This window comes from Aulonocara sp. 'chitande type north' Nkhata Bay, linkage group LG23 (genome assembly GCF_057382095.1).
Source record: "Aulonocara sp. 'chitande type north' Nkhata Bay isolate Kocher_YH1m ecotype deep benthic linkage group LG23, A_spYH_male_GT1.1, whole genome shotgun sequence".
Lineage (NCBI taxonomy): Eukaryota > Metazoa > Chordata > Actinopteri > Cichliformes > Cichlidae > Aulonocara > Aulonocara sp. 'chitande type north' Nkhata Bay.
In genome coordinates, this window is record NC_141365.1 from 48,337,473 (window position 1) to 48,355,455 (window position 17,983).

At 43.9% G+C, this 17,983-nt stretch overlaps 1 protein-coding gene across 2 annotated transcripts in view; it reads left to right on the forward strand.

Annotated features, from left to right (window-relative positions):
- Positions 1-17,983, forward strand: part of LOC147302870 (protein NLRC3-like) — a 267,565-nt gene that overhangs the window by 223,647 nt on the left and 25,935 nt on the right. Inside the window, exons 3-7 of one of the 2 annotated variants that reach the window (XM_086284397.1) lie at positions 1,139-1,240; positions 2,894-3,135; positions 3,240-5,028; positions 11,548-11,721; positions 17,360-17,539. The exons of the other annotated variant lie outside the window; for it this stretch is intronic. Of the exons in view, the coding sequence (XP_086140523.1) occupies positions 1,139-1,240; positions 2,894-3,135; positions 3,240-5,028; positions 11,548-11,721; positions 17,360-17,539 (2,487 nt within the window). The remainder of the gene's footprint in view (positions 1-1,138; positions 1,241-2,893; positions 3,136-3,239; positions 5,029-11,547; positions 11,722-17,359; positions 17,540-17,983) is intronic. 2 annotated transcript variants of the gene reach the window in all.

The following is a 17,983-nucleotide window of genomic DNA, read 5'->3' on the forward strand; positions in this document are numbered from 1 at the left end:
TTCAAATAAGCGTCACACTCGTGGAAGCCGGTGTACCCGCCGAAACGCCGTGCATTTATCGAGACTTTCAGCCCCAGGTAGGCCAATTATGGATCTTCGGATCCACATTATGTCAGCAGCTGTTCTCCACCGTGAACTATGTTAAAAACAAACACCGCTCACGCCTCACAGACGACAGCTTACAGTCCTGTAAAGATGAAAGTGACTTCGTACAGCCCCGACCTGCAGACGCTGTGCGCAGAGGTTCAGGAGCAGAAGTCCCGTTGTAAACATATCACGGCAGACCCGACGATGTTTGCATGAACACGCTTTTCAGCTTCTCTTTATTGACCACTTTTCACACACGGTTGCTGTACGCACACAGCCGGCTGTAGCTTTGCAGCTCACAGCCCGACACACACCAACACAACAGCACAGACGTTAAGGCGGCGAGGCGTGATTGCGGGTGCCGCTCAGGTGCGTCCGCCTCCCCTGCAGCGGCGCTGCAGACCACGCCCCGCCACACACATTAACCAGGTAAAATACATATTTAGGCAGAATTTTGCAAATATCTATTTTTCATCTTTCAGCAGCATAGAGCTTTTTTTCCAATTATTTTTTAAAAGTCAGCTCAAGGCTCCAAAAGCCCAAAGGAGATATAAGGGTGGCGGCTCACAGCAGCTTTTGTTTGCTACATCATTTTAGTTCAGCTGGGTGTCTTTCCTTTGGTTATATTTCTTTAAGAGTTCAAATGTGTTCATTACATAAATAACATGTAATTTTCTCTGTAGCACTTCATGGATTTCATAAGCAACACACCTTAGTTGTTCACACAAAGCATAAAGGTAAAAAACAGTATATACAGTGTTATCTTCATTCTAGATGTCAAAAAGTATTTGTGGCTCCCAGTGTTTTCTTTTGCGTGGAAACTGGCTCCAAATGGCTCTTTGGGTCCTGAAGGTTGCTGACCCCTGACCTAATGGTATATTTTTTTTAGCTGGATCGTTCTATAAAAACATGAATCAAATCTGAGAAAAGTTTCCACCTGACCTGTTGAATGTTATTGAAGCCAGAAGTTTGCCTTCATACTGTGTTTCTTGCATGCCTTTTGTGGTGTACTAATTGATGTGAAATGAATGCAATGTGGTTGTGTTTGCAGAGGTCAGAGGTCACAGTCTCCAGTATCCAGCTGTGTGTCTGTGAGGAGTGACTGGTCCAAAGACAAACCTCCAGTCTTCAGTCATGAACCTGCACCAACAATGTTCTTCAATCATGGAGCTCAGCTGACCATGTAAGAGAGCTGCTGACTCATTTATGGGTGTTTGAAATTCTGTGACCACTTTGTAATTTTAGTTTATATTTTAAAAGTGTTTTTATTTGTAGTTGCCTGTATTTTTATTACACTGTGTGTAACGTGGTGGTTTGTGCTGTTTGGGATTGTTTTGGTGTATTTGTGTCAGAACATCAGATAAATGATTTCATCACATTTTAAAAGAAAGTATCAGGATAATAATCTGAACTGAGTCATCAGAAATAGAAAGATGGTCTCAACAGGCCACTGAGCTGATCTCCAAAGAAATGCAGAAGATTGAAGAGTCCGAGGCTGTTTATTTGTCACAGGCATCGTCATACACGTACAACACAGTGAAATGTGCTGAGCTGCTCCTGTGACTGGACAAAACATTAGAAACAATCATTAAATGAAATAATGAAACATTGTGCAGATGTAATGTTAAAGTGCTTTGTGCCACATTAGCACAGCATGTACTGACAGAGCAGTGCAAGCAGAACAAAGCAAATGAGCAAAGTGATGTAAAGAGAGTAACTGAACAGAGTGAGCAGAGTAATATCAGCAGTAATGAAGCAGCAGGATCAGTGTAGCAGCGTGTGACGTCATAATGAATCAGGTATGATCTGAAATATGACAGTGAGACAAGAACATGATGTAAGGTCCTGTTTAAACCCTGATGGTGATGCTATGAGGGGAGCATGTTCTGATTTAGGACTTGGATGGTCTGAGGATAGAAGCTCCTCTCTGTTTGTGTCCTGATGGTGCAGAAGCTTCTGCCTGATTGTAGAAGGAGCTGAAGCCAGCATCATCCCAGAGGTGAAGCTCCTCTGTGTGCAGACCTGAGGTCAGATTCCTCCAGGCTGATGTTCAGGATCTACAGAAACGTGTGGTTGTAGTTATTGCTGCACTGTGTGCTGACAGCAGATACTCAGAACAAAGCGCTGCACACGTGTTCTTTACAAACATCTGTACATATAAAATATGGATTATGGCAGTGAATGAACACGTTTCTGTCATTTGTTTCATTGGCTTCTTTTTTCTGCCTGTGTTCATGTGATTAATGTCTAACACATAAACAGGTTTGTAATCAAACATCACATCATCAGGGAGGCATCATGAAACAAAGTTACTGCTGGAGGCTGAACTCAATTTGGTGGCAATGTTCAAAAATATCACTCAGATCATTTCAAAGCTTTTAGTTCTTCTTCTTCACTTCTGTAAAATAATAGAAAGAAAATCAGAACCCAGAAGTTCACTTCCTGATGACTGAACTCTTTCAAAATAAAGCTGAAAGCTCTGAATGTGACACCGCTGCTCCACCACAGTTTTTAGAGGAGGTCAAAGGTCAGTTGAAAGTGATGGATCCCAAACTTCCAGTACATCCAGTGAAGGACATAATCAGCTCTGTGATGAAGGCTTTTACTGTGGAGTTTGTAGGCTGATCACTCTGTGTTTAATAAGACAGGCAGGAACAGCAAAGGAAACTTGGATTCTGAACTCAAACACAAGTTTCTCCACTTTGACTTTTCTCTGTGACCATCAGAGCTTCTGCACAGTGTCATCAAATCTGGATGTTTGTCACTGACAGTCAATGATTTTAGTGATAAAGAAATGTGTTCACAGAGGGAGGAAGAGGAAGAGGAGTGGTGTCTGTGAGGAGGAGCAGCTGTCCTGCTGTGCTTTGTGTCAGGACGTCCTGAAGGATCCAGTCTCTACCAGCTGTGGACGCTGGTTCTGCAGACAGTGCATCTCCTCATACTGGGACCAGTCTGCTTCATCAGGAGACTGGTCCTGTCCCCAGTGTGGAGAAAGATCCAGAAGCAGAGCTGGACTGCAGACAGCCAGTCAGAGCAGCTGTGTACAAAGTAAGACTGAACATCTGTCTGCTGATGGACTCATTTCTGAAAACTGGACTTCTTGTTGTTGTTCAGACATTGAAGAGTTTTCTTTCTGTTTTTCTTTCTTTCAGCAGATGTTGGTCTGCAGGAGGTTTTAGATGAACATAAGATCAGTCTGAGGAGGAGATGTGAACGTGTGACTGAAGGAAGTGATGAAACAGGAAGTAGAACCCTCCTCAACAGGATCTACACTGAGCTCTACATCACAGAGGGACAGAGTGAAGAGGTTCATAGCCAACATGAGGTGAGGCAGCTGGAGACAGCTTCCAAGATGGACGCCCTCCATGACACTCCAATCAGGTGCCAGGACATCTTTAAAGCCTTACCTGACCAACAGAGACCCATCAGAGTGGTTCTGACCAACGGCGTGGCTGGTGTTGGAAAAACCTTCTCAGTGCAGAAGTTCACTCTGGACTGGGCAGAGGGCTTGGAGAACCAACATGTCAGTGTGGTGGTTCTGCTTTCATTCAGGGAGCTGAACCTGATCAGAGATGAGCAGTACAGTCTTCTGGAGCTGCTCCATGTTTTCCATCCAACATTACAGAAGGTCACAGCAGAGAAGCTGGCTGTCTCTCAGCTTTTGTTCATCTTTGACGGCCTGGATGAAAGCAGACTTTCATTGGATTTCACCAACAGGAAGCTGCTGTCTGATGTCACACAGAAGTCATCAGTCAGCCAGCTGCTGACAAACCTCATCCAGGGGAATCTGCTTCCCTCGGCTCTCGTCTGGATAACTTCCCGACCTGCAGCGGCCAATCAGATCCCTCCTACATGTGTTGACAGGCTAACAGAAGTACGAGGCTTCACTGACGCCCAGAAGGAGGAGTACTTCAGGAGGAGATTCAGTGATGAAGAGCTGTCCAGCAGAATCATCTCCCACATGAAGACATCCAGGAGCCTCCACATCATGTGTAGAATCCCAGTCTTCTGCTGGATCACTGCTACAGTTCTGGAGCACATGTTGACTACAGAGCAGAGAGGAGAGCTGCCCAAGACCCTGACTGACATGTACTCACACTTCCTGCTGGTTCAGACAAAGAGGAAGAAGAACAAGTACCACGAGGGACATGAGACGAGTCCACAGGAGCTGACGGAGGCTGACAGGGAAGTTCTTCTGAAGCTGGGGAGGCTGGCGTTTGAACATCTGGAGAAAGGAAACATCATGTTCTACCAAGAAGACCTGGAGCAGTGTGGTCTGGATGTGACAGAGGCCTCGGTGTACTCAGGAGTTTGTACAGAGATCTTCAAAAGAGAGTGTGTGATCTTCCAGAAACCAGTCTACTGCTTTGTTCATCTGAGCATCCAGGAGTTTCTGGCTGCAGTCTACATGTTCCACTGTTTCACCAACAGGAAGTCAGAGGTGCTGAAGGACTTCCTGGGAAAAAAATACAAAGAGTCATCTCTGGATGACTTCCTTAAACGAGCCATGGAGAAATCCCTCCAGAGTAAAAATGGCCACCTGGACCTGTTTGTCCGCTTCCTTCATGGCCTCTGTCTGGAGTCCAACCAGAGACTCTTAGGAGGTCTGCTGGGTCAGACAGAGAACAGTCCAGAAACCATCCAGAGAGTCATCAAGAACCTGAAGAATAACAAGAAGTTTAAATCCTCTCCTGACAGAAGCATCAACATCTTCCACTGTCTGATGGAGATGAACGACCTCTCAGTACATCAGGAGATCCAAGAGTTCCTGAAGTCAAAGAAAAGGTCAAAGGACCTCTCTATGATCCACTGCTCAGCTCTGGCCTTCATGCTGCAGATGTCAGAGGTGGTTCTGGATGAGTTTGACCTGCAGAAGTACAAAGCATCAAAGGAGGGACGACTGAGACTGATTCCAGCTGTGAGGAACTGCAGAAAGGCTCGGTGAGTCCAGATGTGATCATTACATCATTGATCAGTGTCGGTTAATAGTTTAATGTTTAAATTAAAAACACAGTCCTTGGTTATAAAGTGCTTTACAAACACCAACATTACGGCTAACAGCTGGATTCTCCTGTTTCAGTGCAGCTAGCCAAACAACAAAGAGCCACTTGCTGCTAAAGACAGAGTGAAAGTGGACGGTATATCCTCCATTCTTCATGTAAAACACATGCAGTGAATTGTAATGCACCATCTGTGTTTACCTTCATGCAGTTTCTCTTTATGGTAGACTTGGATATTTAAATGTTTCCCTCCTGGAGAGTCTTGTTCACTTGATTAGTTTTTGTGAAGGGGATTCTCCTCACCCCGTCTCCAAGGGAGACACCAGCTACCCTTCAGAGAAAATTTATTTGCCCCACTTGTAACCACGATCTGGTTCTTCCAGTCACTGCCCACAGCTCGTGACCATAGGTGAGGGCAGGGACGTAGATCGACCGGTAAATTGAGAGCTTCGCTGTCAGGCTCAGCTCTCTCTCTCTTCACCACGACAGACCGGTACAGTGTCCACCTCACTGTTACCGCAGCAACAGTCTGTCTGTTGATTCCTGCTCCCCTCCCCCTTCTTTACACGACCCTGAGATACTCAGACTCCTCCACCTGGGGCAGGAACGTCTCTGACCCAGAGTGGGCACTCCACCCTTTCCCAGCTGAGGACCATGGCCTCAGATGCTGATCCTCATTCACACGGCTTCACACTCTGCTGAGAACAGCTCCACTGTGAGCTGGAGGCCATCACCTGATGAAGCCAACAGAACCACATCCTCTGTGAAAACAGAGACCAGACTCTGGCTGTATCCCAATTCAGGGTCTGCAGCCTTAAAGGACGCATTTTAAGGCCGATTACGTCACAGCGACGGGACGAAGGTCGCTGCTCGAAATGCGGCCCTCAAATGCGTCCTTAATTTCGCTGAATTTTAAGGACGTGGCGGTGTAGACTTCATATAGTATACTACTATACTATACACTAATAATAGTGTAGTCTACTATTATACTGTACATATCTGTTTTTAACAGGGAATCTTGATCATGTTACATTTGACTTCTGTTGAGCTTCTTGAATTGTCACCTTCAGTTCCTTTCATTTAGTCTTCCAGTGTCTTTGGTTTAAATGTATTTACCCTGATAACTGCATATGAAACAGTTCACCTCTTTTCACTCACTATTATCTGTTTGCCATAAAAGTGTTGGTGATGTGTTGGGAGAATCATTATTTTCAGTCTCTTCGTATAAACATAGTGAGGCAAAGATGTGGGTCGTGGTCCCTGATAATCAGACGTGTCTGTGTTCTGTTACATGTGACGTTAGAGAGGTTTTAGTGGAGATAAAAACAGGACCAACATCACTCGTGACTGCTTTCCTGTCTTCAGTGTGTTTACTGTTGGAGCTCGTCCTCCTGTTGCATCTGTCACAGCTGTTACGCTCCTCTGTGACTCCTCCTCTGTCTGCTGTGACGCTGCAGGAGTTTTTGGTCATGGCGTGTGAATAACTGCCGAGGTCGGCTAGGACGACGCCACCACTCGTTGTCAGACCCTGTCACGCTGTCTGTTTTCATCTTTAGCCGAGGTTATTAAGAACTTCAAAATGAAACCAGTCTCTGTTTTCAGTCTCCGCCCTCTTTTGCAGCTTTGAGCCAGGTTGTAACACCTGTTAAAGTCACCACCTGTTGTGACCGGGGAGTGAGATGAGTGTGAGAAAGATGAAAACAACGTCTCATTCTGACTAGTTACTGGGAACTGATGTGTGATGATGCAATAACAAAGATGACTGTTTCTATGATTTTCTGTTTTCTTTTTTTTTTTTTTTTTTTCTAAATGACATCAGAAACAGCAGTATGCGACATTACGTGATGGCAGAGCTTCAGTTCATCCTTTGTCATTTTTTTTTTTTTTTTTTTTTTTTTTTTTTTTTAAATAAATAGGACAGGGGGAATGAATGAGAGAGAGAGGGGGAGAGAAAGAAAGAAAACCCAAGGGGAGAAGAGACAGTGAGAAGGGGGGGGAAGAGAGACAAAAAAAACAAAAAACAAATAAAACTCCTGGGTCACCTGTATGGAGAAAAAAACAAACAAACAAACAAACAAACAGAGGAGACAGCAAACAACAAAGAGCAACATAATAATAGAGAAAACAAAGCACCATCACAATAAACTAGCTAGTCATAGATATCAGTATTTACTAAGTAATAAACGATATTGTGCAGCACGCAAGATAGACAGCGCACAGTGTGCTTTGAGGCAGCAGCCAAGAAAGCTTTAGTCCGCGTCTGTGAATACCCATGTGTGCATACCTGTGTGGATCAGCATGCTTGCATTCCAAAGGTTTCTCCATGTAATGATCTGCTAGGGAGTGTGGGGGGGCCACAGCCCCGTCCTCCAGGGTGTGAAGCGGGTATGGAGGAGATCAAAACTCCAGACATCCAGAGGCCCCCAGAACACAAGAGACCATGGAAGACCAACAGAGGGGCAGCCGCGCCACTGTTCCAGTAAGAGCTGAGGAGAGTCCCAGATGAGGGCTCACTCAGCAGTCGCGGAGCAGAAGCCAGGGGGGGTTGCAGTGACGCGCCCGTGAGCTCCGCCGGCCCCCAGCTGCGCCTGAGTGACCGAGCCCTAGGCCGAGAGGCCGGGGGCACCCCACCTCCAAAGGGGCCCGAGCGAGCCCCAGGCCCCAGGCCCCGACAAGCGGCCGCCAAGGAGTGAGCCGGTGTGTACCCGGACGCCCACCCCCAGACACAAAGAACCACCAACACACCGACACCTGAGGGAGTCCGCCACCGGCAGGGGAAGTGGTGGTGGGTGGAGATAGGCCTCCAAACCTTGGAGGGCCTGAGGTGTCCCCAGAGAGGTGGCGTCTGATACCCAACCTGACATATAGACACAGACATACAGGCACACACAGACACAAACATCCATTCCCACCCTCATGCTCTCATATGCACTCACTCCACACTCAACCAACGTGGAGACAGACATAAAGAGACGCTGTACACACAATCACACTCCCCAAGCGTACTCTACAAACCGGGTCTAGGTACCCTTGCCCCTGGAGGGGGGAATTGCACCCAGACCCAGGTGGTGTTACCCTTTTCCCTGCGGTGGGGAGAGGCAGACCACCCCGACTCCGCAGCAGCAGGGAGGCCCCACACCCCAGACCGCAGTCGGACGGCCAACTCCTCCTACTAGCCCTCCCGCTCCAGCAGGCCGCAGAGAATGGGGGTGGGAGAAGACTCCAAACCTCCCTCCACCCGCTCATTGTAGTGTTGATGCATATGTGTTCTAAGGTGCAATTAAAACCCAGGAGGGCATGGAGCTACCTGCCAAGGAGCAGCAGGTAAGCGCATAGTCCCTCCTGCTAACCCTCAATGACTAAGTGTATTTAAAATTGAGAGGTGGGCAACGACGTCAGGGGTGAGGTATACACCCTGATGGTGATTTGGACTCCGTGATTGTGCCCACCCCCAAGATCCTATATGTATGTGTAATGAGAGTGTGAATAATGTGAATGTCTAAGTTGTGGGATAAAATTGAGGCAGAGGCAGCCAGAAGGGGACAGGGGGGGGGGGGGGGGGTAGCCTCCTCTGCACCCTGGTGACATACCCCCACTCCAAGGCCCTGTTTTTTCTGTTTTCTTAATTGTTTTTATTGATGATAAGGACAGGCAGAGGAGATTGGATGGATTTACTTTGTTTTATTATTTTGCACTGAAATGGAGTCCAGTGTACAGTCCTTGGCGTTGCACATTTTAATATGTTTTAGCTGAGACTGTAGTGGGCACTCTTTAAATGTCGGGTCAGTTTGTCACGTTAGAGCCTATTTGTGCCTGTTAGTGCTGACGATGACTTTAGACCGAGCTGACTGAGGGGTCTAAGCTCATGATGCCACCAGCAACACCCGGGTCATGCTGCAGAGTTTTCAAACCCCGCTGACACTCGACATAATTTACTCAGGTTATATCAGGTGATCTAAGAAAGGCCGCTTAGAAAGAAAAGCGAGTGCACTGCTTTAAGTTTCTTGAAGATGTTTAATCCGAACATTCAGCTTCTTCACTTCTAAAACCAAAAAGTGGAGAGTCCCAGATTTTAATCCTAGTGGGAGTGTCCCTTAAGAGGGTCGCTGACCAACTATTGATCATGTGGCTCATCACATGAGCCAAGCTGTGAAAAAGGGTGTGGGTGATTATCAGCAGAGGTTTCAAGAGATGAAACGTCTTCAAGAAACTTAAAGAAGTCACTTTTCTTTCCAGGCTCCTTAGATTACCATGACTGTATGATGAGAACCTGCACAGACATATCAGGTGAAGTTTTCAGTGTTTTGGTTCAGTTTAATGTAAAAATGGAGATGAAACGCATATAAAGGCTGGTTTACACCACTGAGCCCTGCTCTAAAACACTGACACAGATCTGTCTGTGAAGCTGGCTTTAACAAATAAGAGCTTAAAGTTTTAAAAACATGTTTAGCACCAAACTGTCCACTTTACTGTCTGTAGCAGGAAGTGGCTGTTTGGCACTGAAACGGGAGAATCCAGCTGTTAGCCGTGATGTTGTGTTTGTAAAGCTCTTCATAAACGAGGACTGTGGAGGAGGAGAGCCTGTGTGAGTCAGGTGGTTCACCGGCCGAGTGTGTCAGCGGCAGAAACAGCTGATCAGCGCCGTTTTATGCAGTAAAATAATCTTTCTGTTCCCAAACACATCCACACAGTTTACAACATAACAGCCCACTACATGCACATCTCACCGCAAACATGCATAAACCTGAACATAAAATATGTCCTGTACCTGTGTGATCTCTTTAAGTAACTCACAGAATATCAACACTAACGCCACAAGTTTGTTGGTATTTTAACATTTTAACCATTGATTTTGAATTAAAACCAACAGTTAAAACATTTTTGCACCTGAGGAAAGAGCAGCAGAAATATTAAGACAGATAAATCATTCTGTCTTCAGTCTCCATGAACAGCATCAACATCCTCTGGTGAAATTTCTCTTTCCTCCTTAAAATATATTAAATGTCAGTTTAATTCCAAATTAATGGTTAAAACATGTATGTCACATATGAACATCAGGAAATAAAGAAAAGTGACTGATTCAGTTCCATATATGCTCCAGGGAGGCGTTAAGGTTCATTAAAATTGTTCAGTTATTAAACTTTAATCTGAGCCGAGCTGACTTCCTCAGGAACAAATAAACACCGAGATAAACTTCACCTTACAGATATAATCTAAATGAATCATATCCAATCTCAGAGAGTTGACAGTCAGCTGTGTGCTGGGAGATATGTTTGTCTGCAGTGTACGAGCTCTGACCGCTCCCCAAAAATGTCGGAGTGAATATATGAATATTAAAAGTGTAGCTGGTGACACAGAAACAGAGGATTTAAGAAGTTTAAGTGTAGGTCGGGTCCACACATGTCCAAACACCTGTGCGTAGTCCTGCTTGTTACTCAGAAACGAACACTAATAAAATGGCCATAAGGCCAAAGCAATGGTTTTGACTGGTGTTGACCCCGCCCCCACCCTGAGTGTGGATGCTGAGAGAAGGGCCAGCTGTGAATATGAGGCTGTGGGAGCAGATGGAGAGAGAGTATGTCGGGGTATCCCAGTACAAGCTTTACTGGGGTCAGAAATTAGACAGACTCCAGTTCCTTTGTTTGATTTATCTAGTTTGATGTTAGGAAAGAGATTCATGAGATGGAAAAACCTCCCAGTCTACTGAGATTCAGAAATGATTTGTACACATGGAAACTCCCTGAGTGGGAACAAAGAGTGTCCTGTCAGGAAGAGCATTTGGAATATGGATGTTGAGGATGTGACAGTGCCTGAAATCCTGCTGCTGTTCTGAACCATAGTTTCTGATCTGAAGGTCAAACAGAGTCATGATGGTTGTTTCTATTTGTTCCTTTTTAGTTTAGTTCCCCTGAAATCAGATGTGATATCAGCAGCTCTGAGTTCATTCATCATTATTGTCCAGTGATGACATTTCTGCTCCGTTTGGTGACAGTCAGCAGATTTTTCCTGCGTGTGGACGTGAACAGTCGTACCTGACAGCAGCAGGTAGCAAACAGAGATCATCTTTCCAGCTGGAACTCCTCACTGAGCTGAGCTCATTCAAAATGTTCTGGATTCAAGACAGGAAACAGTCCAAATGTGTGTCTTCACTCTGACTCTGGATCAGATCTCACTGACAGACTGTGGACATTATGGAAGCCTAAATGTGACACCATCTTCCTCCTTCATCTGCAGATTAAAGCCAAACAAAGATTCTCATTAAAAGTCTGCAGGTCTGAGAGAGACTCAATCGTTGTGTCATGTCAAACACAGTAAGAGGAGCTGAAGCACAGATGTGAAGAGCAGATGTTCATCAGATTATGACCTCACTTTGTTTTGTCTTCATATACATTCAGTCTGTGTTTATAATGCAGACTTTCTGCTTTTATAATAACATATTTTATATTTTCTGTAATCTCAGACTGGCTGACTGTGGACTCTCAGAGACTCACTGTGAAGTTGTGGCCTCGGCCCTGAAGTCCATCCCCTCCCATCTGACAGAGCTGGACATTAGTAACAACAAGCTGCAGGATTCAGCAGTGAAGCTTCTGTGTGCTGGACTGGAGAGTCCAAACTGTCGACTGGAGACTCTGAGGTGAGTTCACTGACTGCAGCTGTTGTTGTGTTTCTATATTTCAGGCTGCAGAGACTTTGAGCTTGTGTGGAAACAGACAGAGAAAATAAAGACATGAATGTCAAAGCTAATAAAGGTGAAGTTAGGAGCTGTGACGATGTTCATGTATCAGAAGCTGATCTGGCTGCTACAGAGACGACCCACACAGCTGCTGTGGTGAGGTTTGTGTTAAAGCAGAGGAACACAGGCCCACACATGACAGCAAAGCAGGATTCAGGCTCTGTGAGAGGATTTCAAACAGAAGCTGGAGAAGAGAAAGGACTACAGAAAGAAGGCAGCTGAGACCAGTCCAAGTGTTTCCATGGAGCCCAGTCTAACATTCATTTATACACTAAGGTACAGAAGTGAACGGGAAAATGAATCCATAGTTTCAAATGTAGAAACAGTTCTCAGTTCATTTACAGAGTTTAATACAGTTCATGAGGAAATGTTCAAAACAGCAGCTGAGAAGAAATCTGCTTCACAAAGTTGGATCCAATTCCAATAGTTTGTGATGCACTTGAACGCAGCGTGAGCAGTTCACTGCCTAACCCCACAGAGACTGTCAGTCTGGACTTTTCTTTATTTCTATTGGCTGTCAGTGAGATTTCAGAGCAATCAGAGACTGTGGGTCTGTGTATGAAGTATAATTCATGTGCAGTTGTTGAAGTTGTAGAATGAGAAATAGCAGTTTGGGGTATTTCCTGCTTTCATTGTCCTGCTTGTGCTGATGAAAATGTTTATTGACGTGTGAATTCATTCTTCAACGCTCGATTCTGCCTGAACAATGTGAAAACTTTGCTTTTCTTTGTGTAACACAATTCAAAGCACTGAAGCATCGACTTCTTTCATTATTACACAACAGCAGACTGGTGGCTAATAAACAGTGAATGATGCAGAAACAGATGTTTGAAGCTGTTCTTGGAGTACACTGAGAGAGAGAGAGCTGTGCAGGCAGGAACAGCCAAAGTCAGAGAGAATTCATGAGCATGTTTATCAAACGTGAAGCAGAGTTTGGATCTTCTTTTGCTGCTGCTTCACTCAGTTTTGGTTGGAGACAGATGAAACCTGCAGCTTCAGGATCTGTGAGCTGTCCACTTTCAGCCCCGACGGCGTGTCCGTGTACGTGCCGTGGAGTGAACGATCCACGCTCTGTGTTTCCATCTTTGTGTGTTTAGCTGCTCTCATTTACTGTTTTATCTGTTTGCTGCTTGTTGAAATAGTTTGTGAGCTTTAACCTGAGATTCTGGCAAAATACATTTATATTAAACATCGATTCAGGATTGAATGAATCAACATCGTTTTATTCAAATTAAAACCATTTAAATGGGAACATGAATTTTTTACAGCCGCCTCTAATGCTGGGTAATGTCAGCTGGTCCATGTGCAGCTGGCTGTGAGGCTCAGGGAGCGTCTACAAAGTGCAACACTGAAAGAACATCATCCATAAATATTGAGTAAGAACTGGACTCTCATACAGCGAGACTCAAATGCCTTTAAACATCAGCTTATCCTGCTGATCCAAGTCCAACACTGAGTTTGTAAAAACATGTTTGTCAATCATTTTGTTTGGTTTCTGAGGAAAAAGATTCAATAACTTGCTGCTAATACACAACATTTCATCATATTTCCTCATAACCCTCTTTTGTCTGACCATTTGATCCCATTTGAATTTGCAATAAAGGATCCACAGAGTTTGGTGACAATAATGACAGTAGATGTTTGTGTGAAAGTGCTGGAAGCAAATGAGTGTGTGATGTTCTTTCAGTGTTGCACTTTGTAGACGCTCCCTGAGCACTGGTCTCACAGCCAGCTGCACATAGAGACCAGTGTTGTTAGTCCAGGTCAGAAGATGACTTGTTGGAATGAAAATGAGCTTGTAGTTTGTCTGCTTTAATAATGTGACTGGAAAAAGGTGTTGGACTTCAAATATGTCCATTTCTGTCACACTTCACCTTTAAAAGTGAAGCCATGTGGTTCCTGGAAGGAAAAACACGACTTTTTCAAGTCTTTGTCCTGTTTTTATGAGACATGTACGACTTTAATGTTCTTTTTTTTTTTTAACTCAATTTTTATTATAATTTACAACATTGCAACTTGTGCTTGTCGATGTTCACAAGTAGGACAGTTACAGGAACTGCAATGCAGAAATGTAGGTTAAAATAAGAACTGCAATTAGGAAGCACAAAACAAAACCCAAGCAAGCAAACAAACAAACAGACAACAACAGAAACAAAAACTTTATGTAATATTAAATAACATGTGACAAACTTAGCCGTAAATGGACAAAACGAAACAGACCTATGCTAAATTATTGAAACAGTAAAGCATGTATGGGTCGCCAACGCTCAGTAAACAATTCTCTCTGAATCCGCAGAGCAGATGTTATTTCCTCCATCTGGTAAATTTCTCTTGCTTTATCAATCCACATATTATATGAAGGTGGGTCAAGATTCAGCCATTTAATAGTGATACACTTTAGTGCTGCTGTAAGATTCTTAAGAGATACGTTTTATTGTTTCCCGCAAAACCCTTTGGTAAGACTCCTAAAATGGCTAACTGTTGGTCTTTTGTTAATGGTTGTTGGAAAACTGTACTGAGAACTTTAAATATGTCATTCCAAAGTGAGCAGATTTTTGGGCATGACCAGAATATATGTGAGTGGGTTCCTAAAGAAGTACCACAATTTCACCAGCAGGTGTCAGGATTTGTAGGCTTCATTTTGGCCATTATCTCTGGGGTTCTAAAATATCTCATGACCACCTTCTATTTAAATTCTCTCCACAGCCCAGAATTAGTCACCAGATGGGCTTCACCGAACACCTCTTCCCAGGTGTCCTCTGAGATTTGAGTGCCAGTCTCAGCTTCCCACCTTGCCTTAATATCCAAAGTTGCATTTGTATTGAAACTCATAAATGCGTTATAAAAATGACTGATTAATTTTGGGGAGGAATTACTTTGAAATGTTTTTAGAAATATTTCCTCAATGGGTGAGGGCTCCAAAACTTGCCTCCATTCTTTATGTTTTGTCAAAAAGCTTCTTAGCTGCAGAAATCTAAAAAAGTCAGAAGAAGGAAGCCGAAACTGACCTCAACTGTTCAAATGAGCTCAGGTGCCCATTCCTCACAACATGACAAAGTTTATGAAGCCCGCTATGTGACCATGCTCTGAAGCCAGAGTCTTCCACAATAGGAGAAAAACCCTGCAGGGAGGAGAGCCTTGATAACATTGAAATTTCTTTTGGAAGACCAAATGATTGTTTGATTCTATGCCAAATCTTTAGTGTGACCCTCGTCTGTTCCCCCATATGCACATTTTTAATTGAAATGTTAGAACAAAGCAGGGATTCCAATGATCTTTCGCACATTGTCTTCTCAATGTTTAGCCACTGAGTTTCAGACAAATCCCGCACCCATACAGTCAGGGGTCTCATCTGAGCTGCCCAGAAATAATATTTCAGGTTTGGAACAGCCAATCCCCCCTGCAGCTTTGACAGTTTTCATGTTTGGAACTTGATCATCCCTCATGTGTATTTAGTCTCTGTGTTTCATGTCTCTGTGTCGCATCGTCTGTGTTCCCACCCTCCATATTTTCATGCCCAGTCTTTTGTATTCTTAGCCATAGCTTTCCGTGTCTTCATGATTTATTATAGTATTAGTTCCCCAGTTTAGTTCTCTTCACTGTGATTCTGCCTTGTTTGATGTCTTCAGCCGAAATAAAGGCTCGCTTTTCGTTCAAAACTCAGTTTCATGGCTGCACCAGTGTCTGCGCCTGAGTCCTCCACACACTCTCCATACGGTCAGCTACTGCGACCGTGACACTAAACTACATGCTGTGTGCAGCCACTCTCCTGAGCCTGTATTATATACACAGCGGTTACAATGACAAACTGAATACAATCTCATATCTACAAAACAGGCTGAGTCAAAGTTGCAGCTACGCTTATGAACATGGAGAAAAAACAGGCGAGTTATCAGCTCACCAGCTACGACTAAGAACAGCTAACCAACTATCCTTGAGATCTACAATGACCAGGGAATAAGGTCTACAGACAACCAAACTATCCTTGAGATCCACAATGATTTCAATAAGGTGTTTGATATTCCCTCCTTGGGAGAAGATGCGATCGCTAGTCTGGAGGAACCTGTCTCTAATGTTGGAATTGAAACGGCCGTACGGAGCATGCAGTCTGGAAAATCTGCTGCCCCGACGGGTATCCATCTGATTTTTTCATAAAGTTTTCTGACCGACTGAATTCACTGTTAAAATCAACTTTTGAAGAATCCTTCCTCTCACAGTCGTTGCCTCCAACAATGCATCAAGCAGTGATGTGTTTAATTGTAAAACAGGAAAAAGACCATTTAGATTGTCGTTCATGTCGTTTAATATCTTTGTTCAACACAGACACCAAGATCCTGGCTCAAGTGTTGGCCCGTCGCTTACACAAGTATTTGTCCTCCATTATTTCACCAGACGGGCTTTATTAGGCACTCTTTTTTTAACATTAGAGCTCTATTAAATATCATTTATACCCATGTTAAAGGTGATACATTGGAAACTGTAATTTGGCTTGACGCAGAAAAGGCGTTGGATCAAGTGAGATGGGATTTTTTTTTATACGCTTAAAAAATGTGGCTTTAATTTTGTATCTTGGATAAAAGTATTGTATTGCTCCCCTCTAACAGCCGTCCAGACTAACAATAATCTGCCCCCCAGGACAGGGATGCCCTCTGTCTCCTTTTTGCCATTGAACCGCTAGCTGTTGCTCTGAGACAATGTGTTGGTGTTGAGGGAAAACATGGAGGGGGTATCGAACATGAAGTCTCTCTTTATGCCGACGACATGATTTTATTTATTTCCAACCCATCGAACAGCCTCCGCAAACTTTTGGATAGACTTACAATAATAATAATAATAATACGTTTTATTTATAGGCGCCTTTAAGAGCCTCAAGGTCACCTTAATGCATACTTAAGGAATTTGGGACAATTTCTGGATATAAAGTGAATTTTGGGAAGAGCGAGGCAAAGTCTATCTGTACGACAACTGGGGAGTTTTGTGTATTTTAGCCCCTTTTAAACCCAGCTATAACAAGTTTAAGTACTCGGGCATCTGGGTGACAAGAAAACCACAAAGACTTGTATAAAACTATCTTCCTTTATTGTCGAAGCTTAAAGAGGATTTTGGAAAATGTGAGTTTTGCCTCTTTATATTTATGGTGGGGATGCAGAACAAGGAGCAAAGATGAATGTGATGCTGAATCAGCAGAAGACTTGGACTCATTTGATTCCAGCTTTGATATCATTGATTTCAATATGTCCATTTCTGTCACACTTCACCTTTAAAAGTGAAGCCATGTGGTTCCTGGAAGGAAAAACACGACTTTTTCAAGTCTTTGTCCTGTTTTTATGAGACATGTACGACTTTAATGTGAAACATTCAGAGTTTTTTCTCTTGTTGTGTTTGTTTGAAGCTGCTTCCTGTTGGCTTCAGCTGTTTGGAGTTTCCATTTTCTAAACTTCTACATTCTGAACCTTCTTCAGCTCTGAACAGATGATGAAACACTGAATGATTTCAAGCACTTTGTCTAATAAACTTACATTTTTCATTCTTTATACAGATTGAAGAGCTGTGGTTTGTCAGATATTGGCCTTGAATATCTGGCAGCAGCACTGAAGTCCAACCCCTCGTATCCCACAGAGGTGGACCTGAGTGGAACCTACAGCAACCTGCAGGATCCAGGAGTGAAGCATCTGTGTGATTTGCTGGAGAATCCACGATGTCGATTTGAAACTCTGAGGTCAGTCAGCATGTTTTAGTTGTGCTGAGATGAATATGATGTGAAAGTTGTGCTGACACTAAACTGCAGACATCAGGCTGATATTATACTGATCCACACTGAGGATCTTCATGGTAAAGTCTGTTTTCTTCTTCTCTGGTTTAGTCCATTGACTGCAGCAGAACAATGTTCACATTTCAAACAGTGATACTCAACGTATGGCCCGCGGCCCACACGCGGCCTGCCCACCTTTGCTGATTCAGAGAGAGGGGACCCTGATTAACTGTGTAGCTTCTTCCTCACAGTTCTAAGTATCAGACACAACAATGAATAATCCACAGCTGACTTTCTTTAGCAGGTCAAAGGTCACGGCACACAGCAGACAGTCAGAAATATTCTAACTCTGATCATTTATCAGTTGTGACACTGTGAGACTTGATCAGAGGTGTGATCATCACAGCAGAG